Genomic DNA, 26,013 nt, shown 5'->3' on the forward strand with positions numbered 1-26,013 from the left:
ACACATACTATCACAAAAGTGTAGGAGTGTTTATATACACATTGTACCAATTCAAACATAATATGAGATACAATGAAGGGTAGGAGGGATTTTATAGAAACACAATGCCCACACAAATATACTGACAAATAAAAGAGTGGGAATAGATTTTGAGTTTTAGCTGAAATGATAGACACTGATCCGCACAAATATTAAAACGCACATATATACTGGAAACAGTTATGAGTTGTATCTATCTTTTTTAAGATCTAGTTGTCCCTGAGAAGAACCAATAGATCTCCTCAATGCCTCTTCCTTAATATTTCGCCAGGTTAGGGCACGATGCCGCACATCGTTTTCCCAATCTCTCTCTCTCTACTCCATGACGTCTTCATGGAGACAATGAGCCTTTTATGCTTAAAGCGCAGTCGTGAAAGAAAAGGTCAATCCAATTCAGTACGCAGCCGTGAAGGAAAGCGCCCATCCAGTTCGGTTCGTGGCCGTGAAGGAAAGCGCTCATCCAATTCGGTACTCGGCCATGAAGGAAAACGTCCATTCAATTCGGTACGCGGCCGTGAAGGTAAACGTTCATCCGATTCGGTACGCAACGGTGAAGTAAAACGTCCGACAAATTCGGCTGATGAAGTCGTAACGATGCTATGAACGTATGGAGTTGTTGACGGGAGTTTCTTTGGCATATGATTGATGTTATGCATCTTGAGAACTCTGACTTTCAGTCACATGTAACTATTATTCAGATCAATGTAATCTCCGGTTTGTCATTTGATTTCAAATTCGATTTGTACTAAGATGGCCAAGCACGACACAGGATGAAATTGTACTATTTTTTGTTTGCATTGTCATCTTTGTAGGTGACATGGTAAACAGATAGGATTCTGACTTAGAGTAATCGGAAGAATCTAGATGCATCAGTGTGTCCTTTTATCAGTTGGCAATCTAACACACCCAGTTCTATGCCAGTTGTTCGTTTTGTCTTATTCGATTTCTAAAATTGTCTATGAGTTCTGAAAAGCTTTCCGTCTTGTCCTTGCTGTGGCAGACAGAAGTGTGAAGCGACTTTATAGGGATGTCCAGGTCTTTTCCAGTTTGTAGTAATATATTTTGCTGCTTTCACGAGGCCTCCTATAGGACTGCGTTTTGGAAACAAAAAGATATACTTGCACAATGTTGTATCTATTAAAATATATATTACGCGACTCATCATTTGTTTCAAGATGGGGTTTTACAGAACGAAAGCCGATTTTAAAATATTTACTGAACATTTTCTCGTTGTCGAGCAACTGCAAGGTACACATGACAAGAGAATCGTTTTCATAAATTGTAGTTTCACAGTGACGTTTTCTTTCACGTCTGGAATATTTTGTCCAGTATCTCCCTTTATATTAATATTGACAATAACATTAAATTACAATATATTAGCGTGACGATAATAAGGAAGTAAACATTTTCGATGAAGGTTGTACATGTTTACACCTTTATCGTAAACAGTTATCGCACAATTTACATTGAAAGCAACATATTGGCTGTGTTTTCTATAATGTTGTATTAGACCACATCAATATACACCAGCAGTAAATTTATTCCTTCGTTCAATTCGATAGGGTAGAGGAGAATCCATCATGCTGTGAATTTCATTCACTGGAGCGAGAACAAGTGTATCCACCAAGAATAAAAACATTCTGAGTAAAACAATAAACATCGTTTTGCAGTCAGAAAGAATACATTTTAAGAAGATGAGCAATTTTATAGCAGATTGCATTCTAACATTTATGTCCTCACTGTGTGGGACATGTGCACGTAAATTGATTCATAATTACCTGGGTTATCTCTACGAAAATACTCCTTTAGCATATTTACATGACATTGCAGTTTCTGTTTCCGCCTCTTAGGTGTGTTGACGATATGATTTAAGCTATCTATTTTCTTTAGCTTGAAGATGATTTTGAGGTATGGATAAAAGAGATAGAACTCTGTCTCCAGGCTGAAACACCTTTCCTGTGTATTTCCGTCATACCTTAATTTCATCTTTAATTAAGTAGAGTGAAGATTTGTTCTTGCTACTTTATAAGCCTTTGACAACTTATATTCAAAATGAAAGATATAGTCAATAATATTATTCTTAGAATTTTTATTTGAAAGAAGTTTCTTTTTCAACAACTTCAATGGTCCTCGGTCAGTATATCCAAAACCTAGTTCAACGACTAAATTCTAATGAATCTTGAACTGATTCTCTAACAGAAAACAACAAAATGAACACCCTCATTCAAATCTTTTTCTATGTGAAAACAATATGAACAAATCATATTTCTCAACGTTTGCTGAAATATTTCTAAAGACAATTGAATTTCAGGGTAAGAGAAAATTTAAACTATTGTATACTCAATTCATGCATAACTTGTTGAAAATTCCAGACATAAAAGTTAACCCTTCTTCTGACTGAACACATTTGGGAAGATCCAACAGTGTAAAAACAGCCTTTTTAAAGCGTTTATTGTGATTTTAATATAAATATGTGTCAAAGGAATAGCCTCTGAAAATCGTATGGATGCACACATTATGGTCAACAAATATTAGTTGCCTGACTTAGTCTTAGATAATAGACTGGCATAGTATACCATTAATCTGCTAACTGGTTCTTCAAATGCAGGAATAGGTTTTAGATGAGCCTTAGGTATCTTATTTCGTGCAGTAAAAGTGATTCAAGATCTTGAGATAAGTCTTATTGATTCCTAACTGAATAACCAATAAATTTCATGGGCTAAACTTTGCATTTACTGTCGATATGACATCGGAACAACAATTTGATAGATCACTGACCACTCGTCACCAGCGGGTACCTCAGTTGGTCACTATGTTCTCACAAGGACCCCATTTTCACAAAGTAACTGCTATCTCATTGGCTTCAGGGACACTAATAGCTCTCTGAAACAAACACGAGATCTCAGGATCTTTTTTCCTTTTCATCTATTAGTGAGTGACTTTTCTCACCCTGATTAGAATAGAGAATGTGTGTAACAAGACGATCGCTGTTATCGTTATCTATGCATTAAAATATAATATGAGCAAACAAAAAATGACCTTATCGAAACGCTGCCTAAATAAATGTGTCAGCTAAAATAACACATTTTCTGATCAACTTTATTCTCAAGAGCTTTCTTTGTCATAGCTCTAGTAAGTGCACAATCTGGGTATAAATCAGGGATTTCATTTTCAATAGGCTCGACTTTCTGATCCAAACAATGCTTCTCAGTTACAAGTGGATTAACCACAACCTTATCTTCAGCTATGGCAATGCCTATTAACAAATGAATACCCTCTATGGGTAAAGACAACACTGTTCCGACTGTCACGGGTCTTGAGACTAAGTCTGATGACAAATTTATAGAATTAGGAGGAGCATTAGGAAAGCCTCGCTCAACTCCATGAATTAAGAACTAACTCATTAGAAGAAGACGTCTTATAAATGAGCAAACGACCTGATAATAAATGGCTCTGAGAAGCTCATGCGTCCCTTAATATTTTGATAGGGACAGGCATGGTAGAATAACCAATATGTGATATAGAACCTTTCGACATAAATAGTTAATAATTATCCAAACTATAATCAGACATGGTGCTGTTTCAACCAACAAGTATAGCACTTTTAATGAAAGACAGTGACATTGGCCGCTTGGAAATAAGAAAACAAGAGCACTTGGATTAGCTCTCTCTCCCTCTCTTTATATTCTGCTTATTTTTGAATTTGTAGCAATTAGAAATGACGTGCCCTTTCTTTCTAGAATAGGTGCACGTGGATAGATTAAAGGATTTCTGATCAGTCTTATGAGACGTTTAATTTTTAAAAGTTGTGCCAGATTGAGATTCGGAAGTACTTGTACGAGACAGATGATTTTTTTTTCTCGGCCAAATATCAGCCGAGAGGGAGACTCATTAACAAATTAAACTTTGTGTGAGCCAAGCAATAATCGTCATTTGCGACTAGCATTTTCCAAAGTTTCCACTTTTGTTCATCATGATAGGTATTGACATCACTATGGATGCAATTCTTGAACTCTTCAGTTGACATGAGCTGTCTGAGGTCATCGTAATTTTTATCAACCTTCTTGGCTGAACACTACCTATCAAATATTTGTTATTTTCCGATGCAGATTAACGTAGGTTTGTTCAGTTTCTTTATTATAGTTCCTAAACCCCTGTCGATATGCCCCAGGAACCAATTTAACTCTTTACGACATATTCCTTAACCACATCATCATCAGCACATTGCTGTACTAACAACGAAATGTATATATCACGACCTCTGTCAATAAGCAAACTTTGTAAAAACAAAGTCCAATGCTCTCGTGGCTATTTCAAGTTTTCAAAGATTATCTCAGAGTAAAGAAAATATTTATCAACTTTCTTTTCTTTCATCATCATCCTCATCGTCATCATCATCATCATCATCATCCTCATCATCAATTCCTTAACCAAGAGGTCGTTGGGGCACCACAGTGGACTTTACAACCAATTCTCTCCATCTTTTCCTGTTCTCTGCTGCCCTTTGGGAATCTCCAAATCCCATGCCTGTCCACTCCTTAATGTTGTCTTCCCACTTCTTTTTCTGTCTGCCTCTTCTTCTGCACCCTCGCACTGTGCCTTACAAGATTGATTTTGCCAATCCAAATGATCTATAGACATGACCGTACCACACCAGTTTACGCTTTTTACAGTGGTCAAGAGGTCTTCATAGGATCCGATGACTCGTTGGATCCTGTTGTGGACTTCTTTGTTGGTTACATGGTCAATGTATGAAATTCCCAAGATCTTGCGCTAGCATCTCATTTCGAAGGTTTGAATCCTTCTTTGTAGATCTGATGTAAGCGTCCTTGTTTCACAAGCATACAAAAAGATGGATATGACAATCGAGCGCATCAGCCTTATTTTGAAACCAAAATCAATGTTGGTATCTTTCCATATTGGCCTCAACCTAGTCATTGCTGCTGTTGTCTGGGCAATCCTGCAAAGTAGTTCCGAATTGGAGACCTCATCTGTGATAATTGATCACACGTACTTGAAGTTTATGACTCTTTCCAGCTTCTGTGCACTGACTTTTATTTCTGCACTGATGCCGTTGGTGTTGTTTGTCATCAGTTTGTTTTTTTCGGTGGTGATCTCCATACCGTATGCTGTGGAGGCTGTGTAGAGGCGCTCAACCAAGTCAGCCAGTTCTTTATTTTTGTTTCCTTCTAAACCATCAATACCATCTGCGAAGCGAAGTTTGGTGATTGTTCTTCCTCCGATGCTGACAGTGCCCTTGTAGTCATGCAATGCATCCTCCATGGTCTTTCCCAGGAAAATGTTGAAGTGTGTAGGTGACAGTATACATCCCTGTCTGTCTCCAACTGTTGTTCGAAACCTATCTCATCTGCTGCCATTGATGAGGACAACACTGGTGGCTTTGTCATAGAGATGCTTAACAACCTGCGCCAGGTTTGAGCTGATGTTGTACTTCCTCATAGTTGCCCATAAGGCCGCATAGTATAGATTCTGCTGATGCTGAAGGTATTCCTCGCAAGGAGTCTGAGATTAAAGATTTGTTCTGTGGTGCTCCTTCCTGCTCGGAAGCCTGCCTGCTCATCAGCAATAATTTTCTCTGCTTGGGGCTTTAGTCTGTTGAGAATTATCTTCAGCATGACTTTACTTGGGTGACTGATCAGACTGATGGTTCTGTAGTTTTGGCATAGCTGAAGGTTTCCTTTCTTGGGAAGCACGATAACCAAGGACTGAGTCCATGTGGTGGGCCATTCTCCTGTCTGCCATATCTTATTGCAGATTGTTGTCAGGACTGTCACTATCTCTTCTCCTCCTGCTTGAATGAGATCTGCTGGTATGTTTTCAACGCCAGCTGACTTTCCCTTTTTTGTGACCTAACTGCAATTTCTACTTCTTCACGAAGGATGGGCTTTTCATCAATTTCTTCTTCCTGAGCGCAGTTTAGTACCTTTGGATCTCCTTGGGTCTTATGATTGTACGAGTTTGAGCAGTATTCTGTCAATTGCTTGAGGATCTCTTGATTTTCTGTGAGATATTTTCCTTATTTGTCTTGGATGGTGGTAGTTTTCTCTTGTTTATGGGTTGTGAGATCTTTCACCAGTTGATGTGTCATTTTGCTGTCATTTCTACTCAGACTGTCTTCGAATTTGCAGCATTGTCATACTGTCCAGGATTACTTTGCCTTTTTCAAGTTTTTCCTTATCATGTTGTTTATCTCTCTGTATTTTCTATCTCCTTCATGATCTCTTTTTCCCTTTTTCAGATCTCTTCTTTTGTAGTATAGTTCAAGGACATCTGTTATGACCCAAGGTTTCTTTAATCGACGATATTTGCCAGTTATCCCGCTAGCTGTGCTTATCACAGCTGTGTTGAATGTGGTTGTTAAAGACTCGAGGTCAGTGTCTTGGCTCTCCAGGGTTATCAAAGGTGCTAATTTACCACCTATTATTGCTTGGAAGGCTTCTGCAACTTTTGGATCTTTTAATTTTTCAAGGTCAAATCTGATTCTTGGTTGGTTAGGCTTTTTGATCATTTTCAGGTGGAGGTGAAACGTTGTCATTAAGAAATCATGGTCACTTCCAATATCTGCTCCTGGAAAACTTCATGTTCTTGCGATATTCAGTCCTGTGCAGAATCATTTTTTTCACTATGATGTAGTCAGTCTGATTGTGATGTTGTCCATCTGGACTATGCCAGGTCCATCTTCTAGGTGCTCTGTGAGAGCCGAACGTGTTGGCTAGCACAAGATTGTTGTAGGCAGCAAACTCCAAGAGCATGAGTCCTGTTTCATTTGTTTCTGCATTGCAGAAGGGTCCACATGTGCTTTGCTAGTTTGTCTCTGAATCAACTCCTACCTTTGCATTCCAGGCTTCTTGTACAAACAGAATGTTCTTCTTGGGTGAGTTGTCAATGACATCTTGCAGTTGACTTGTAAAAATTCTCCAGTTCGCTGTCATCATAGTTAGATGTGGGTGCATAGGCTTGTATGATTGTGAGTTGAAGGGAGTCTCCCTCAGGCGAATGGTATTGAGCCTGCTTGAGACTGGGCAGCAACCCATAATGCTGTTCACAATGCCCTTGTGGACAAGAAATCCAACGCCATGATTGTGTTGTCTTCTCTTCCGATGAAGTAGAGCTTATTCCCTTCATCTGTTGTTATTTCGCCAAAATTTTTCCAGCGCACATCGCAGAGACCACTGATGTTCCAGTTGTACCCGTCCAATGCATGTGCAAGTTCTTTCAACTGTCCCACAACCCTAAGTGTTCTAAAGTTCCATGTACCAATGATAATGTTGTCTCTCCCACGGATCTTGGAAGTGGTAGCACCTGTAGCATACTTGTCACCTCCGTCCTGGTGTGCAGCAGAAGGCGCCGTCATTGTTGACCCGGGCTGCGACCGATCCGGTATGGAAGAATTGTTAGTTGTCTTAATGTGGTATGTCAAGGGCAAGATACAGCCTGGCGGAGCCCATTCCTCTCTAGGCTGGATGACCACAGCCGAAATCCACTGATATAGTGTGGCACGCCCTGGCCCTGAGCACATGGTCGTTTAGCTCATCTTGAAGCAATTCCGCCTTGTTCGTTGACTTCGTCTAGGAAGACTTCCGCCTATTGATACTGGGCTATCATCACACTATTTTATTCATAGTTGGGAGAATCGTGGAGGCGGGAGCGTCTTATTCCATCCCGTACGGATCCAATGGACATGTACCACTGCCCTAATATTTCTGATAATATCAAAGCCTAAACTTGTGTGTTAAGGGGTGGGTGTGCGAACTCTGTTTACCAGCTTAATCTATATGGCATTTCCTTTCCCTCTTTTTCTCTGTACATCTGCCTCTTTTTCTCTTTGAATTTACATTTCTCTCTTTCTGCATTTGCATTGTATTCTCTCTCTCTCTCTCTCTCTCTCTGAGTCTGCATTTGTTTCTCTTCTCTTCCTGCATTTTCATCTCAAGCAATCAGTCTTTTATCATAGACTGTAGCCCTCCCTGGGTAGTACTTGAGCAAAGTTCACTACATTAAATAACATTGCAAATGCTTACTGGTTTCTCTAAATATTTCCTAAATGTGCGAAATTAAAATCTTTGGTAGGGACATTGAAATTTGCGTAACAAAGTCAATATAAATTCTAAACACGACTTTTAATATCATTGAAATGTTTTAAAGATATTCAGATTCCGGACAAGCCACAATTTCGGTTACGACTTTAGGTATTAACCAATGTAACAGAAAGAAAATGAAACGAAACAATTTAGGAAAATCAAAACGTTATTTATTTCCCTAAGATAAAGCTTTAAAATTTAAGAGACACTTACAGTATTGTGAATTAAGTCATAAACAATCTTACATGGCCTATCACAAGCCAAACATTGCAGAATGTTTCGAATAATTCCCAATGATATTGAATGTCCAGATATACCATTAGTTTATAATGTTATGATGCACCATACTTACGCAATCCAGTATATCTGAATGAATTCACAAAATTCCTAAAGTAATGTGTTATTCGAGTAAATGAGCACTTAGTAATTCCAATAACTGAGTTACATAAATAATTCATCTTGAATTGTATCTGAACACTTCTACAAATTCTTGTCATAATATTTAAAAACAGGAATAAATAATTGTTTACCAAACCTCTTTCTATACAAACCCCATTTGCCCTGCGACGTAACAGGTTTCCTACGGAAAACCCACTAACTCGTAAACAAGATCAGGTCTTAAGTTCAAATTCTGGTACACATTTTGTATACTTCTTAGAATCATAACCAGATACAGGTGGGAACTACCATCAATCATGAAGAGAGTGAAGTACACACTATAAATTAAATAAAGTTATTATTAGTATTATTATTGTCGTTGTTGTTGTTGTCATTATATGGGATTAATCGAGACAGTTCAGTAGCTCGTAATGGTGTCTGATTTGCATATATCATTTGGTAAAGCAAGGTGCTACATATGCATGATGGCTTGATGGGTACTATAGTATTTCTGATGTGTTTTTACGAGGGGTCCCGCGTGACCGAATGGTCGAAGGCGTTCGCCTTTACCGATTAGTAACATCTTACTTCTGTCCGCGTGTGTTCAAGACTCGGGCTAGACTGACGTGGGTATGTGAGAAAATTTGCTGGTAGTTTCCTGTGGGTCGGGATTTTCCTCTATCAGATATACTGGCCGTCATGTAAGGCCTATCGTGTGCTGAAAAAATGGCGTTAAATCCACGAAACGAACGAGTTTTTCGGATCATTGACGAAATGGGTAGAGTATTCCGAATGCCGATGAACAAACACCGACCGTGCGCTTCAAGAACTACTTGTAAGGAAAAGCCTTATTTATTACTTTCGTGTACTTCGGAATGCTTCGATAACACTGGTTCACACTGTAGCTACTCCAACGGGTATAATGGATATATGTTGGAAATGAAAGAGGAAGAACTGCAATGCGTCTAAAGTTTTGGTAAATTAAAATTAGGGAACAAAATAAATGGCGAATGTAAAGGAACTCGCACTTGCCCTTTTCGTGAATTTTGTCTTAGCGGCTATGTGGTTATTATGGATGAAACGTCATTTCCGTTACTGTCTACGTAGCAGGAATGGCATCCATTGCTTAATTGTGCTTACTTGTGCACAGTTATATGTTTTAAGAGAGTTGTGTCCCACTCAGAGTAGGATAATGTGAAATTACCAGATGTCTTGTTGCAGGTGTGTCCGTTTATAGATAAAATGGCTAGGTTTGACTGCAAGCTAAATGAATGATTATACATTATACTCCGCCCATCCCTCCTTCCATACATACATAGAAATGGACATACGAGTTTTACATTATATTATTTACCTCCATATAGTCCGAAATGGGAAAGCAATTATTTATTATTAGTCCTTGACTTCTCAAATTTGGATTGTTTGTTCAAAATCTTTCTAAGCTACAGTTCTTCAGATGTGAATCGGACTTGCGAAGCTAATGGCGTGGCGAACCTACCAGTTGAGGACGAGTCATAAAGATAAATAGCGAACCCAGCACTTTTGCTCCACCGTCAGAAACACATACCACTCATCAAAAGGATCATGATCAGCTAGGTTACTAACCTTGACCACTAAACTCAAGTTTTTCAAAAGATATTAGGTTACTAACCTTGACCTCTATACTCATATTCTATAAAATATATTAAGTTAGTAACTTTGACCACTGCACTAAAGTTTCTCAAAAATATTTCAATTTGTGAACTTCTTTATTGTATGAAGCAGCCCTTAAACAGAAGAATTCATGAAATCACCGAATATGTACATAACGTAATACACGGGTAACAAAGTGGTATTCATTTACAGTAGCAAACTAACGGGGGTGGGGGTGGACGGGGCGATTGCCCCGGGCTCCAGAGGTCTTGGGGCACCAGAAGCACGGGCTCCATAGGTCTTGGGGCGCCAAAACCCCTTTGGACCATCATATTCTCCCCGGGCGCCATTTACCCTTAGTACGCCGTCTTATCACGGTGCCCCAGAAGTCGACTCTACAGCTCTCTGTGCACTACAGTTTCAGTCTCGTCTATCATAACACATTTCTTTAAAGTAACGGACGACGAAGTAAAATTTCAGATCAGTCAGTTAGTCTTCAGAGAAATATCAGTTTGCGATTTTTTCATTTGTATTATATCGTGTTACATAAATCGACGCGGTGTGAGTTGAACTCTTTCGTATGCGATAACATTCGGACGAACGTGTGTACTTTCAATTGGACCAAAGCTATACAATTCGTACCGTCTCGATCAATTTTTACAGCCTACGTCGAAAACAAAATTGCAAATTTGTATTCACCCAGTGTCTTTGCGTGATCTTGTTCGTAATCTTAAAGCAGTTAAATCTAAAAAAATAGGAATAAATTTCCATTTTGCAGGAGCCCTTTTGGTTCAGTTGTTAGCGTTCTGGACATCAGACCTGAAGGGTGCGCGTTTAAATCTTACCATCCAATCAGCCTCGGTCGGCTGTTGTAGTGTGTGTTTTGGCCAAGGCACTTTAATCTGATTATCTCAGCATTAACTTCATATATTGATGTATTGTAAAACACCAAACCAGTCTGAACTAAGTCCCTTATGTAGTCCTGGTTTAGTTATCGTATTAAAATCATATTTTTAAAGAGCAGTCAATATTTACTTGCCGGGGTCTGGTAATTACAGCTTCTATTCATAACAAATCTGAAACCACCCCCACCCACCCCTTGCACAGAACATTATAATTTCATTTTAAATGATCCTTTTTATCAAACATTGTGTCATACGACAAAATCTGACCTAACACTTCATAGTGCGCCCTAAAAAAACATACTCGACTCAACATTACATCGACATATTCCACACCCACCCACACCATCCCTGAAAAAAATTCTAATTTAAAAAAAACAAAAAACGATTAAATGGAAAGTCTAATAAATAGTTCTTGAATTATTCAGAAGAGACTATACATTTGTACTGTTTAAATGTCATTAGAACATCAGTTCAATTCAATTCTTATTATACGAACATCCCCAATTACAATAGACAATTGACATACACTATCAATCAATGATAAATGTAATTACAATAGCTTTGAGACAATAATTACAAAATTAATCGATTTTTTTTTCTTCTATTGCTTGGAGGTTACAGTCCATCCGTTCTTAATTTCAAAACTTCATGTACCAGTTTATTACAATAACAATAAAATTATGTAACTTGGATTCAAGAGGAATAGAGATGTAATATTTCAGAAATGTACATTTCAGTTGAAACAATTTTATTTGCAGATATGGTTATTAGATCTAATAAAAGATAACCCTCTTACAAAAATTAGTAGATACTACAATTTCTTATCAAGTACGAAATACACACCTTGTACACGTATGCGGCATCCAGCTGATAATATTGACGGCACTGAATGACAGACACCGTATATGTTACAACATACTACATCCTAAACTTTGAGATATGATGGAATACAGAACGGAACTCTTATTTCTCTGCTTTCCGATTTCAAAATTTTACTGGAGCGTCAACATAAATGCGTTTCACTAAGTTGGGTGTAGATGGTAAATATATAAATATATTTTTCTTATTTATATTTAATAATAATAGTAATAATAATAATAATAATAATAATAATAGTAATTATTATCATTATTATTATTATTATTGCATTAGCATATTTTGTAAAATAAATTAAGTTGCTGGTTTACGTTCACCACTCTGTAACGTACGAGAAAAGGTCCACGTTCTTTTTTCACTTCCGAACACGAGTCTTGCTCTAATGAAAATATAAGCAGTTTTTATTTACAGATTACTTGTTCTGTTTATCAGTCTACTTTATACCAAAATTTCTCTTTTTCCTTGTTTTTTTTTATTCTTTGCTTTTGTTTTTTCAATTTTTTTTTAGCTTTTTTCATGCATCACTTTGGGCTGACTAAATGTATACGATTACATTCATTACCCATTGAAAGTAAACTATAGGAATATAAATATATTCGTGAACCAATCCGAGAGTTTTGACTAGATGTAATAGAAACTGTTTAAACAATTCCAATTTTCTCTTGATACTTCTTCCCTTTTAGGAAAGAATTGCAATGTCTCAAAGCATTTGTATCACAGGCTTTGCTTAATGCGCAAAACAGTTCTATCAATTTTTTCTAATTCTGAGACTAATGGAAGGGACACATGTATTTAAAATCAAAATCAAAATTACGATTCGGATTTCTAATTATGATTCATCGTTTTATTATCACTCGTCAAAAACATAATACCAAATCGCTTGAATCTAAGATTCAAAGACAATACAAAGTGAATCAAAGATGGCGACTCTACCCCTGATTATGTACATCACTCTGAATGAATGTGTTTTTATATACAGTAATGATTCTAATTCCTGGACGAATCTGGCTGAGGATTTCTAAATTGAAATGCGACCCACGTTTCCTCAACGATGTAATGCAAAGTAACTCAGTCTTAAGAGATGGAAGAATGCGAATCAAACTGTAGATAAAGAAACGAAAGTGCAGAATAGCATAAACTTGCCAAATGTTATCCCAAGTATGGTTAGCAATAAGAACGTGTCAAAGGTCACATCTTAGTCTGAGAGATTCAATGTTCGATCCCCCTATCTTACTAACTTACAAGCAAAACACACATCCGTACATATAGACGTTGTTGAATCATTAGTTGAAATGGTAATCTGTTCGACTTCTAAGATACTTCACATCAAAATGGGAGTGATAATGTGAATGTTAATGTTATCTCATTTAATTAATAAGAAAAAAAAACCATATAAATTATAGTTCAACCCTAATAAAGGAAATTTTAATTTAGGAAGGAATCATAAAATGCGTTGAATCTCTTGCATAATTTGTGATTTTTGCCGCCATCGGAAAGACAGTCGATGGATGACATAAATGCCGTCATATTTTTTCCTAATGCGGCTGTAATGATAAAAAGATAACGGCACGTACTTCTCGGAGATACCGGATAGACGTAAATGGTGTCACTACAGCTGTATCGAGAGCAAGAAACAGACATGTGAGAAAGCTTGTCAGTAACTTCCCGTGGGTCCGTGGGTCTTACTGGGTCTGTGTGTGTGTGGGGGGGGGTCACGGGTTGTTCCTCCACCGATTATACCGGTTGATGTGTATCGTGTGGTGAGAAATGGCTTAAAACACCAAACAACAAACAATAGAAGTATGTCCCGACTGACAGGACATTTGTAATGACATATGGGAAATCAACACCCACTTCAACAAACTTTTTATAAAGGCATGTGGCAATAACTACATCTCACAACATACTAGGACAGTTTTCAGTTTGTGTGAATTGAGAAGGAACCAAGGACGTTCCGCGTGCGTCGATCGGCTTAACAGCATCTACTCGACATTTCCGCGACTTCATATGCATTTCCAGTGTTACAGGAAACGGTCGAAAAAATGAATACAGTCTACAGAAGCTACCTTGAAAATTCTCCTTCAGCAATCTGAATATCAAGCTTATTTAAATCAGCTCTTCGGACAATCCCAAAATATTCCGGTTTTGTTTGGGTAATATCACTCCGTGAAGTGGTCTTCCTGAGAACAAAATGCGTAAGAGTCGCACATATCACTACACCTAACACACACGATATTATTCTCTGGGAAAAGAGAGTGACATATTGTTGTTGTTGTTGTTGTTGTAGGGTTTAACGCCATTTTTCAGCACAAGATAGGCTATACATGGCGGCCAGTATTAAGGGTGGAGGAAGAACCCGGGAAAACCCCCGGAAGGAACCACTGACCCATGAGAAGCTACTGGCAGGCTTTCTCACATACCCACATTGGCCTAATCTAAGATTCGAACCCACGCAGACAGAGGTGAGATGGCAGTGATCCGTAACGGAGAGAGCTTTAGACCACTCGGCCACTAAGGGCCCCCGACTGACATAGTAACAGAAAATAGGTATAACTGCCATCTAGGGTTGATCTATGCACATTTCATATAGGGACAAATATTACAGGTCTGGCGTTGGACTGCGCCAATCTCACGGATGGTGACTATGAGATCGGGTGTAAGATTTATGCCACCTGCGCAAATCACCAACTTACGATGCACCAGTGTGAAATGGGCAAGGTTTACAACATGAAAACCCGCAACTGTGATGAGTAAGTAACACAGAGAGAGAGAGAGAGAGAGAGAGAGACGCACATACATACACTATGAAGCATAGGAAGAGATATACAAATGCATACATATAAATATTGACACCTAATTGTTATAAATTGGATCAATTCGGGACAACGGCTTTATTCGATTATATATACCGTCCGTCATTTATATATATATATATATATATATATATATATATATATATATATATATATATATATATATATATATATATATATAATCGAGTAAAACCATTGTCCTGAATTGGGCTATATTTAAACTGAATATATTTTAACTCACTGCTATAGTTTGAAAACGGAAGAAAATTCAGGTCTCAGACGTAAATTTTACACTAAACTTGACCCATCAAATCGAAACCAAAACACATACTGTTAATCAATATATGAATTCTAAAGTCAGGCGAATTGAAATAAACATCAACATAGCAACGTAATTATCGCACACAAACTCATCAACACAAGTCTCTCTCTCTCTCTCTCTCTCTCTCTCACACACACACACACACACACTAAAATGTTTACTCTGGAATAGGTTATTGTGTAAAGTGACATTTACATGGAATGCAAAGGCGTTCCAGTAGGAACGGATATAACTTAGGGATTGGAAACGTATGCATGCATGAAACCTGTATAAGACAGTCCGACAGACACAACATATATATATATATATATATATTGATGGACAACTAGACAGAAAGACAGAAAACAAGAAAAAATGACGATAAGACCGATCTATAGAAAGCATAATTTAGTTGAAATATTTTATTACGATTAATATACATTATAACAAAATTATGGGATTCGAACAATCTCACAAATTTTATTTTTTCAAAATATTAATCATAATTTAAACTGATATATTTCACACATTATCAGCCCTAAGAACGTTCCGCCCCCATGCAACGAGGCCAACCATTGCACTACCTTAAATGACGGACGGTACGCAATACAGCATATGAACTGTACATCATACTACACGTGCGTGGGCCACAATCTACAAGGTATCAACTTCTGCGCGCCAGGTACGTAATAAGTGTGAGTGTTTGCGCGTGCTCACGTTGTATATATTGCTATTCGCACGTTTAAGTATCCACAAGTCTACTATAGCTGGATCAAGATAATGTGAGGTTCCAAAACAGTTCACGATATTGTAAACACACCATACAAATAGTGTTGTAAACATCTCATACCAATAGTATCGCAACCATACAATATCAATTTTAATGTATATCTATTTGTGTGTTAATTTTCATGATCATAGATTGAATCATTTCAAAATGATTTACCTGAGCCTCGTTCCGCTGTTTGTATTGAGTCTGAGTATTTGATATAAGGAATGATTTACTAGAAATTAATTATTTTTAGCATTAACATCAGACGTAGAACAAAAATATAGTTGTGATCGAGTGAGTAGACTTGTACATTCATGTCAAGTACTCATTGGAATTACAATGTGCTCGTACGTTTGGGTTTAATAGTTGTTTTAGATTTGCTATCAATTTATTTAACGACATTTTTGAGTATATCATTGTGATACATCATGACTGTTATCATATCCAAAATGCTCCAGACTATTGGCACATCAGTAATTGGGATTACCAATGGAGCTCACTTGGAATACTCGATACTTTTTTTACTTGTGATATAACTTTTATGATTATTGAGGATTTTATTTCTTAATTTAGTTTTAGTTCTTCACTTTCTATTGGATTTAAAAATTATTAATTCCATTTTACAAAACTCGCCGGTTTTCAATCTTTCATGTTACTTAGCTTAAGACCATATAGTCGCAACAGGAAAGCTGGGGCTCGAACTCCGACACGAATTTCTTTACAATTGTGGCAAAGAAATTGCAATTAGTTTTGAAATTTAACTTCACTTTGGAATTTTCTTAGTCCCTGATATTTTGATTTCGCATTTTTTTGGGAATCCTTAGTGAAACCAAGAAGAGTTCACCCTGTCATCAAAATTGGAGAATGTTGTTGCAGATCTGATCTAGGAAGGGTCAGAATCCTTTAAAGGGACGGGTTGTTTGTGCTTGCCTGGCATTATGATCTTGCTGAAGCGCAGGCTTTATTAACGAATCAAGAAATAAAGAATGTTTTTGGTGTATTATTTGGTGAAAATTAATATTCTTGATAAAAATGCTTTGGGTATGATTAGTGGTTCTGACAGAAAAACAGGAAATCACGAGGATTATAGTTAAATAAACCAGATTGAAATATAATGAAGAATGATTGTACTCTAGCAGTGTTAATGCAAATGCAAAGAGAGAAAGTAGCAACAGAAATGCAAATGCAGAAAAGTAAAAGATGAAACAGGCAAATGCAAACGGAAATAAAGATGAAAAGAAAATGGTTTAACTTCAAGGAATTATAACTGGCAAGTCGATCGCACTCTCGTTTTTTACAGACAAGTCAAGGTTTTAATGTTATCAGAAATATACCCAGCTTGTGCAGTTACTAGAGCTATGGCAAAGAGAGCTCTTGAGAATGATTTTTATCAGGATATTGTTCCTTTAGCTGACATAGTTATTGGTCAGATTTTTATGAGGTCATTGTTTCTTTTTGTATTGATCAAGCGAGAGGTATTGATAACAGTGATCCGTTTTTACAACTCATTTTCTCTCTCCTAATCAGAGTGATAAATTACAATCACATAGGAGCAAGATTCCGGGAATTTTTGTTTGTCTTACAGGGCTAGTAGTGACAATGAAGCCGCACAAGTACCAGCTTATAATTTTTCAAAGCAGTGGGTCCTTGTGATTAAATGGAGATCACCTAAGGCACAGCTGGTGACTAGTGGCCAGTGATCTATGAAATTGTTGTTCCTAAGTTATACCGACATGAAATTCTTAGTCTATTCCTTGAAACTACCACAACTGGTTTTTTAGGAGTCAGAAAGGTTTATCATCAGATCTTAAATACTTTTTATTGGCCGAAAATTAATAGTGATTATTACTAAATACTGTTGGTCTTGTCACAATTGTCAAATGGCAGGAAATGAGAAGATATACAAGGCTCACCTGGAATCAATTCCTGCATTTGACGAATCATTAAACAGAATAATGGATACTGTCGTGGTCTCTTAATATCAGCCCAGACAACCAATAATTGTTGTCCGTAACGATTGTGTCGGCAAGATTTCCAGAGGCTATTCATTTGAGGGATATTAAAATTGAAACCGCAGTACAATCTTTGGTGAAGTTTTTATATATATATTTTTTTGTAATTTTGACACATTTTGGCTCTCCCAAGTCTCTTCAGTCTGATCAAGGATACACCTTTATGTCTGGAATTTTGCAGCAAGTTATACATGAATTTAGGCATCCAACAATTCAAATCTTCTATATATTACCCGGACAGTCTATGGGTTTGAAACTTTCATCAAACTTTGAAGAATATGTTTTGGTCATATTGCTTTGATACCCGAAAAGATTGGGTCGAGGCCGTTCATTTGTTGTTTGCTGTTAGAGAATCAGTTCAAGAATACTTCCGAGGCTAGGTATTATGAACCTTATAAAGTTAGAAAAAAGTAAGTCACTAATTGTAGGTCAATGATACTCCTTTGTGATGAAATAGAAACAATTTTGCCATATAAAGATGTTAAAGGAGTATTGACAGAGATATCCCTGTAAATCACTCTATCACGTGTCCCACGCAGTGAGGATTTATTTTCTTTTGTCTCGGAACCTGTGTGCCTTGATTTTGTTCGGTCTAGTAGATCAGTGCCACTTTTTTGGTGATAATGACAATATGTAGAGAAAGAAAAGTCAACAAGTTGTACAAAACAAACAGCAGTAAGACAGATCAGACATTCAACGCAGTGAAATAAAACACGATCAGCCGTACATATTAATGGATAATGAAACAGCCGCACAAATTAATTGATAATGAGACAGCCGTACAGATTAATTGATAATGAGACAGCTGTACAGATTAATTGATAATGAGACAGCCGTACAGATTAAGTGATAATGAGACAGCGGCACAAATTAATTGATAATGAGACAGCCGTACAGATTAATTGATAATGAGACAGCTGTACAGATTAATTGATAATGAGACAGCCGTACATATTAATGGATAATGAGACAGCCGCACAAATTAATTGATAAATGAGACAGCCGTACAGATTAATTGATAATGAGACAGCTGTACAGATTAATTGATAATGAGACAGCCGTACAGATTAAGTGATAATGAGACAGCCGCACAGATAAATGGATAATGAGACTGGCGCCCAAATTCCGATACTGTGCACAGGCAAAATTATAAAACGGGGATCCAGTACCAGGTTTCGACGAACAACAAGATGCATTACCTTCGAAATGGACAGGTTCTGGGCACATTACTGATGTTGGTGGTGTGAATTTCACCAACAAACTTTGATTTTGGACTGTAATTTATGTGTAGATATATGTAGTCCATATGGCCTAAATTTGAATCTGACTTGAATTTGACAAATCAAACGTATGCTATTTAATTCTAAGTCTTACGTCAGAGAAAATAGGACTTGGCTTGGATTTCACTAACATACTAAATTCTGGATTTAAGTTAAAAGTTGAATCCAGAATAGAATTGGCTGAAATTTAAGTCTAAAATGTCTTAAGTCTTCTCTTACCATTAAAACTTATGAATGAAATTGAGACAGGGACGAAAAACCCTCCCACCTTAAACAAATACAACCAGTTACCGGACTAATTGGTGGATCTTATTAGAAGAAGCTTTAAATATCAACTGATTTTCACTAGAAGTAACTTTATATTTTAGGAAGCACTGAGAGCATGCTATGCTATAGGAATCTTCGCTTGAGAAGCGTTCGATTTATTTCGCCGTGTGTGTATTCCTATGAAATGTCCCTTAACTCCTGCTGCACTATTCAAAACAGAAATCGCTGACATTGGATTCTGTTGGAAAAGTAATGCATATTTAGTTAAAATCGTTATTAACTTGGCGAAATCAGGGGAAGAAGATTTCATAGAAGAAATACAACTCATACGCTCGCTTTCACTCATCTTCTTGATATTGAACATTTATTTATTTATATATTTTCTTCAGTGCGCCTTTCCTTGAAGTATTAACTTCCACCAAATTTTAATATCCTTCACTTTTTCCCGTATTTCATATGGCATTTTCACTTTAAATTTTGAATACTGAATATCTCACAGATAAATATAGGTAATACATTTTTGTTTCTTCCCAGGAACTGTATTCAACGAAGCCCTACAGACATGTGATTGGTCCGAAAACGTGGCGCCCCCTTGCGGAACCAAACATTAAACGCTCGTTTCAATCATTCAGTGGCAATATTTCATAAATAAATATAACTATAAAACATACGATGATTTCGGCTCTGGAGAGTCTTTTGACTTATATCTGTATACGACCTACCTAACCTTCACACACACACACACACACACACACACTCTCTCTCTCTCTCTCTCTCTCTCTCTCTCTCTCTCTATATATATATATATATATATATATATATATATATATATATATATATATACCACACACATTAAAATACCTTGCCATTTAAAGTGTTGGTATAAAGCAAATTGATATACCAACAATATTGGTATATAAGATTGTGATCCGCCCATGGCGCAGTAATACGAATAAATAAATATTATTTTAGCTGCCGGCCTATAGATCAATGCTGAATTTCCACTCATTCGTTAATCATAAATGACATATGAAAATAACGATAAAAGTATTAATAGCCCCTGTGTTCTAAATGAAATTAAAATGGCACACAATTTCATCGGAATCCTTTTTTTTCCATTCCCCTCTCCCCTCTCGTGCGTAAGGGACAAAATAAGCAAAAATCTGGAGTGAGAGAGAAAAACATATTGCGCTGGACGAAAACATTAAAACTGAACTTGTACCAAATAACCTACAGTAATCTGGTTCGTTGTAACGGTATGTTTACTCTTTCCTTGGGATATATCTACAGTTTTCAGAACATCAATGATACAAATTTGCAATAGCCAGTCGACACTAGGCCTATATGTTAAATTTGTCGGTTATGAGGCACACATACTGTAGCGTATTTAATGCTTTGTTGTTGTCGTTTCTTAAACCTTTTATAATATTCTAAAAAGTGATTTTTTAAATTATTAAATATGAGAGAGAGAGAGAGAGAGAGAGAGAGAGAGAATTTTATAGTCTTTAGAGATGTTAATTAAAGAAGAATAATGACTTCGATGAACTGTCAAGATATAAAAATATTTTAATTACCTGTTGTTGGTTCGTCATTTCGCTTAGTTCCTATTCCACGCTAATTTCCATTCGCCAGTACGTGAATGCCTGACAGTACAGATTCAGTGTAATAGAAACTAGCCTTGTTTGTTGTGCACTACTTTCTTCATAAAAACATATTTCATGTTTAACTCATGAGTGTGTCTTATATTGATTTAATAAACGTGAATAAAATTGGAAACTCAAAAAAGAAAACAATTAACTTATCAATATGCATATGTAATTGTGAACAACAAGAACTATATTTTTGTATCGGACACAGTCACAGGGATGTAAGGAGTTCATTCACTCAGCCAATACACAGTTGCTCAGAGTGCAAATTGCAAATATGTGTATTTGTATATGATATAAATGCAATATTTGTATAGAATGTACGCTGTATCAATATCACTCGCGGTATAATATATATATATATATATATATAGAGAGAGAGAGAGAGAGAGAGAGAGAGACAGAGACAAAGGTTAATACAGATAGAGCTCAAGGAGACAGACAAACAGGTACGTCGGTGAGAGAATAACATTATATTATCAAAGAGGTTATATTAATATTTCGTCGGATATTTATAGGTTACTGCATTTGTATGGGAAAATATGAACCAGTGTTTTTCGAATGAATACTGTATCACCTGTGGGTAGTGAAGACTCCATGCGACAAAACGAGTTCGCATTTCCCTATTCAAATGCGGTAACCTTTTTATTATATACTCATTTTCTTATTCTTCTTAAGACTTAATTATATAACAACGTACACTACAAGAGCACTAAGTAACTGAATTAATGCTGTATTCCAAAAAAATAGACAAGCTCAGATTCATCAATACACAACAACAATATGAATGAGAACATAACTCCTCCCAGCGAAATATGTACGTAATAGCTTTAAAAAAAATGGTCTACTTAAAACTGAAATTTAGAGTCATATTGTGAATGAATGCGCATTGCTGAGTCAATTCCACACAAAATACACGTGTCTGTGATTTGAGCAGTTAGGGATGTTTCGCTGCTTGACCCAGCCGCATGTGTTTCTGTTCATTCGTTGAATATTTGGAATCATGATGTGGGAAATACATGAACTCTTTCAGTTCTAATTATCATGGAATATCACCTTCATTTTATTTTGAATGAAGTAAGGGTAATGTTATTGCACTTGAAACGTATTCGAAATTACAGTACAATTTCGAGATGTGTAAGCAAGCTCTAGAACCCATGACATGGCTCATGTAATTCGGATTTGCAGAACTAAGAAATTACATTTTGAGGAAATTCAAGATGCAAAAATGTAAGTATATTTTTGCACATTGTTATTACCAGCTAAAATAGAAATATTTATGCCTCGTCACTTGCATGCTCCCCCAATTATGTTTTGACTGGTATGGCGTCTATCTCTAGACAAAATCCGAAACATTGTATTCAGAAAGTTATCGCAGAAAATTGCAAAGCGGCTGGTGTGTAACAATCCATTCAGCCAGTGGAAGTAAGACTTCGTCATCGTTTTGGCTAGGAGGCCCTTACGTTTCTAACAAAACCTTTCATTTGAGTTTTTCCCACGAATTTAGTACTTTCACTTTTAAAATGGTACGTATCTGATAGCATTGCGATAGCCGTTACAATCAGTATGCTCTGCTGTTCTATCTTTTTATATTCCAGAGAGCACTGGTAATAGTCTGAACCAATCTATTGAAGGAAAGATAGGAATATTTCTCCTAAATAACTGTTTAAATGATCAGAATGGTATTTACAATTCTGCGTCGCTCACGTTTGTTGTGGACATTGTGAATATGCTATTCCTTCCTTGGCATGCTTGAAAGTTTCATTCATGACTCAGTAAACTCATCCACATTGTTCACTTTATCATCTCTATTTTCAAATAGACGAAACAGCTGCTTTAGTTCATTCACAAACAAATCTAATAAACTGAAACCTAATGCCTACTACATGAGTGTACATGTTTACAAAGTATTTCCTAATACACAAAATCAAAACAAAGAGTAAATATACTCAGCTGCCGTATGAGGCTAAGACATCAGATGCTTTTGCAGTCTAAACTGCTTCTAAGACATTGGATGAATTTTGCAGTCTAAACTGCTTCTAAGACATTGGATGAATTTTGCAGTCTAAACTGCTTCTAAGACATTGGATGAATTTTGCTGTCAAAATTACTTCTCACGCATTATGTTTTAATATCAGATCGGACGATTCAACAAGTCGACTTTAAAAATTCCAAAACGCAAAATCGAAACCTACCACGATATATTGCCAAACTAGTAAATTTTGTGTATATTTTCTTGACGAAGTTTAAAGAATTATTATAACTGCAAATCAATAAATGAAAGGCAAAAAGTCGAACAAAAGTAACTAATAATTTCGAATAAGTATGATTCGGAAGTAAAGTATTTGCGCCGGTCCAGTTACGAATCTCAACAGCGGTCTCTCTGTGCGTATGTGTGTGTGTGTGTGTGTGTTTCTTTTTATAGCATGTGATCACTCGTGTGTGTGTGTCTTTGTTTATAAAAATATTTTGTACGTGATTTCCCATGTGACTCTTTCAGATTTTTTACGGCTTATGCCAGACGAATCTTTCGACGTTATAAGATTACAATCCGAGTTAGAATATACGTTTGTTCACCATATCTTAAACTCGTTCTTATTTCGTCGCTGCTTTCCTTGGCACGCATGTTTGCTACGTCAGCAATATATATAATTTATTTTCGTTACAGTGATAAGTCCATTTTGGTATTTAAATAGGTCAGCGCGTCCGCCTCGAATGCAGGGGATCGCGTGTTGGAATCTCGCCCGAGTCATATCAAAGACCTATAAAAATGGTACTTGCGTTTGCCTCAATTATCGCAGATCATTCAGAGGTTAGTGTCAGGCTAATGCCATTTGGTGGGACACGAAGCTACATGTCTGAGGCATGATGCCCCAGTGCTAGACACCACTATAAACTGCCACGGTGCAGACCTCATCGATATGACTGAAAAATTGTTAAAGCTACGTTAAAGATCTAAATCACACACACACATTATTTAAATTTATGTCCACTTATTGCCTTTTAGATTTCGTTGATAATAAAAACAAACCTGGGAGCTGATCATACCTGGGAAAAGGAAAAGGATGAATTGTATGCCGCATGTAGACATTTTTTTGGACAACGGGTATGATCTAAATCTCTAACTTGAATGTAGGGTTTAACCCCATTTTACAGCAGTTGAGAGGCTACACACGGCATCAAGTTTATGTGTTCGACGAAGAACCCGTGAAGAAGAAACGACTCACGAAAAGCTACTGGCAAGCTTTCTCACACTGGTCGAACTGATATGCGAACCCACGCAGGTAAGGGCAATGATAGAATAGCTGTCAGTTACTGGCGACCTAGGCGAACCATGCAATCAGTGCCCCCTCCCTCTGATAATTTATGCTCAAGTTTGGCGCCCCATTTAACTTGGCTCCTAGGCAACCGACTAGTTCGTGTATATGAACGGACCATCCCCGTACTCAGAGGGATGTGAGATGTCGGTGATTTGTAAAGGAGAGTTCCTTAGACAATCCGACCACCCGGGCCCCATTGTGGGAAACATATGCAAACAGAAGACCAACTACTAAGCCATACAATATTCGTTCTCTTGCATCAAAGAAGGGACGCATTAGCTTAATGGTGCCAATTGAGCAAGCCCTGCGGAAGGTTTACGTGGGGAGGGGAAGCTAAAGGTGTAGGGAACATTGTATTCATTAATCAAGAACAAAACTAATTTTCACTTGTGTATTATGTTGCATTATCTAAGAGTTGTAGATCATGTTTTCAAATCTTTTTCACCGTTTTTTAAAAAGCGCTACACATCAGATATAATGTATCCCTGTGACTGGATAACTCCTACCCCTGTCTACGTCTGGCAGAGTTATCTCTGCATGGAATATGTGGCGCTGTCTTCATTATATTATCCATGTAAGGTAAGTCCGTATGTCAGTGTATGTGACATGCATGCTGAGGTAGGACGTACTGTATTAATTAGCCCGTGAAACAGCTTAGCGACGTATTCATGCTTATTGCTTAGCAGATGAAACAGCTCTGTGACATGTTCATATACATTGGCCTTAGCTGTAATGAGATGCCAAGTCTTTAGTTGAATCATAGTAAAACAATCCAAGGTTTCCTTGTTTGAATTCACTATATATCCCAGTGTTACTATTCTATGTTCATAAACTAAGCAACACAAAGAAGCAAAACCAACAAGTTTTGTAAAACTTAACAAATAATTTAATTATCAAGTCATAAATTAAAATGTTCGAGGGATTTAGAGTGTCATGTAGTAAATCCAAATTAATCCTGATAAAGCTCCATGAATGTACAAAAGAATCATTTTCAAAACCGGAAATGTACTGGTCCACCAAGAATCGTGGCGTTTTCAAGATGGCGTTGTCCAGAACTCCTTCGAATAATTCCAACAGTTATAGAATAATATTATAGTCCAAATAATGAGCACTTTCAATTTACACTGAACAGTCCAAACAAATATGTTTTTCCTCTCAAATAATATCTAAGTTCAACATAAAACACATATGCTAGCTTGCAATAGGAACACGTGAAATAAGAATTACTCCATAAATAGGAATTAATCTGATTGTTCAGTTCTTTCCGTATATACAACTTCTATTGCGACTATAATTCACAATATGCCCCCCACGTGACAGGTCATATGACCTAGCTCAGCCAATTGAAAGTTACTTAATCCTTATAAAACAGTCAAACACCATCAACCAATGAGAAATTAAGCCTAAGTTGTCAACACATTACATAAGCATCTATTTACAGATACTATGCAAGTTTTATGTTTGTACCGGACTCTAATCAAGTATGCGAAATCTAACAATAGATATACTGCACCATTTACACCAATGACAAAATTATAAAAGTTAAATAAAATGATGTACCAGGAGTTGCAAAAAAAACCCCCACATATTTATGTCTCTTTACAATAATTTGATAGATGGCATTTATTTCCAGGGAAGAATAATTTGAATTAAATAAATTCTGCCCTAAT

At 36.8% G+C, this 26,013-nt stretch overlaps 1 protein-coding gene across 2 annotated transcripts in view; it reads left to right on the forward strand.

Moving 5' to 3' along the window:
* LOC149777218 (peritrophin-48-like) overlaps nucleotides 1-20,047 on the forward strand; it is a 36,830-nt gene extending 16,783 nt beyond the window's left edge. Inside the window, exons 1-4 of one of the 2 annotated variants that reach the window (XM_089941956.1) lie at nucleotides 12,054-12,096; nucleotides 14,538-14,682; nucleotides 15,583-15,728; nucleotides 19,912-20,047. In XM_089941956.1, the coding sequence (XP_089798082.1) occupies nucleotides 12,069-12,096; nucleotides 14,538-14,682; nucleotides 15,583-15,728; nucleotides 19,912-19,988 (396 nt within the window). In that variant the 5' untranslated portion in view covers nucleotides 12,054-12,068 and the 3' untranslated portion in view covers nucleotides 19,989-20,047. Of the gene's footprint in view, nucleotides 1-12,053; nucleotides 12,097-14,537; nucleotides 14,683-15,582; nucleotides 15,729-19,911 lie in introns of those variants that run through there. The other variant, XM_089941955.1, reaches the window with a different exon arrangement.
* The last annotated feature ends 5,966 nt before the right edge of the window (nucleotides 20,048-26,013 follow it).

This window comes from Sinohyriopsis cumingii, chromosome 18, assembly GCF_028554795.1.
Source record: "Sinohyriopsis cumingii isolate HCF-2022 chromosome 18, ASM2855479v2, whole genome shotgun sequence".
NCBI lineage: Eukaryota > Metazoa > Mollusca > Bivalvia > Unionida > Unionidae > Sinohyriopsis > Sinohyriopsis cumingii.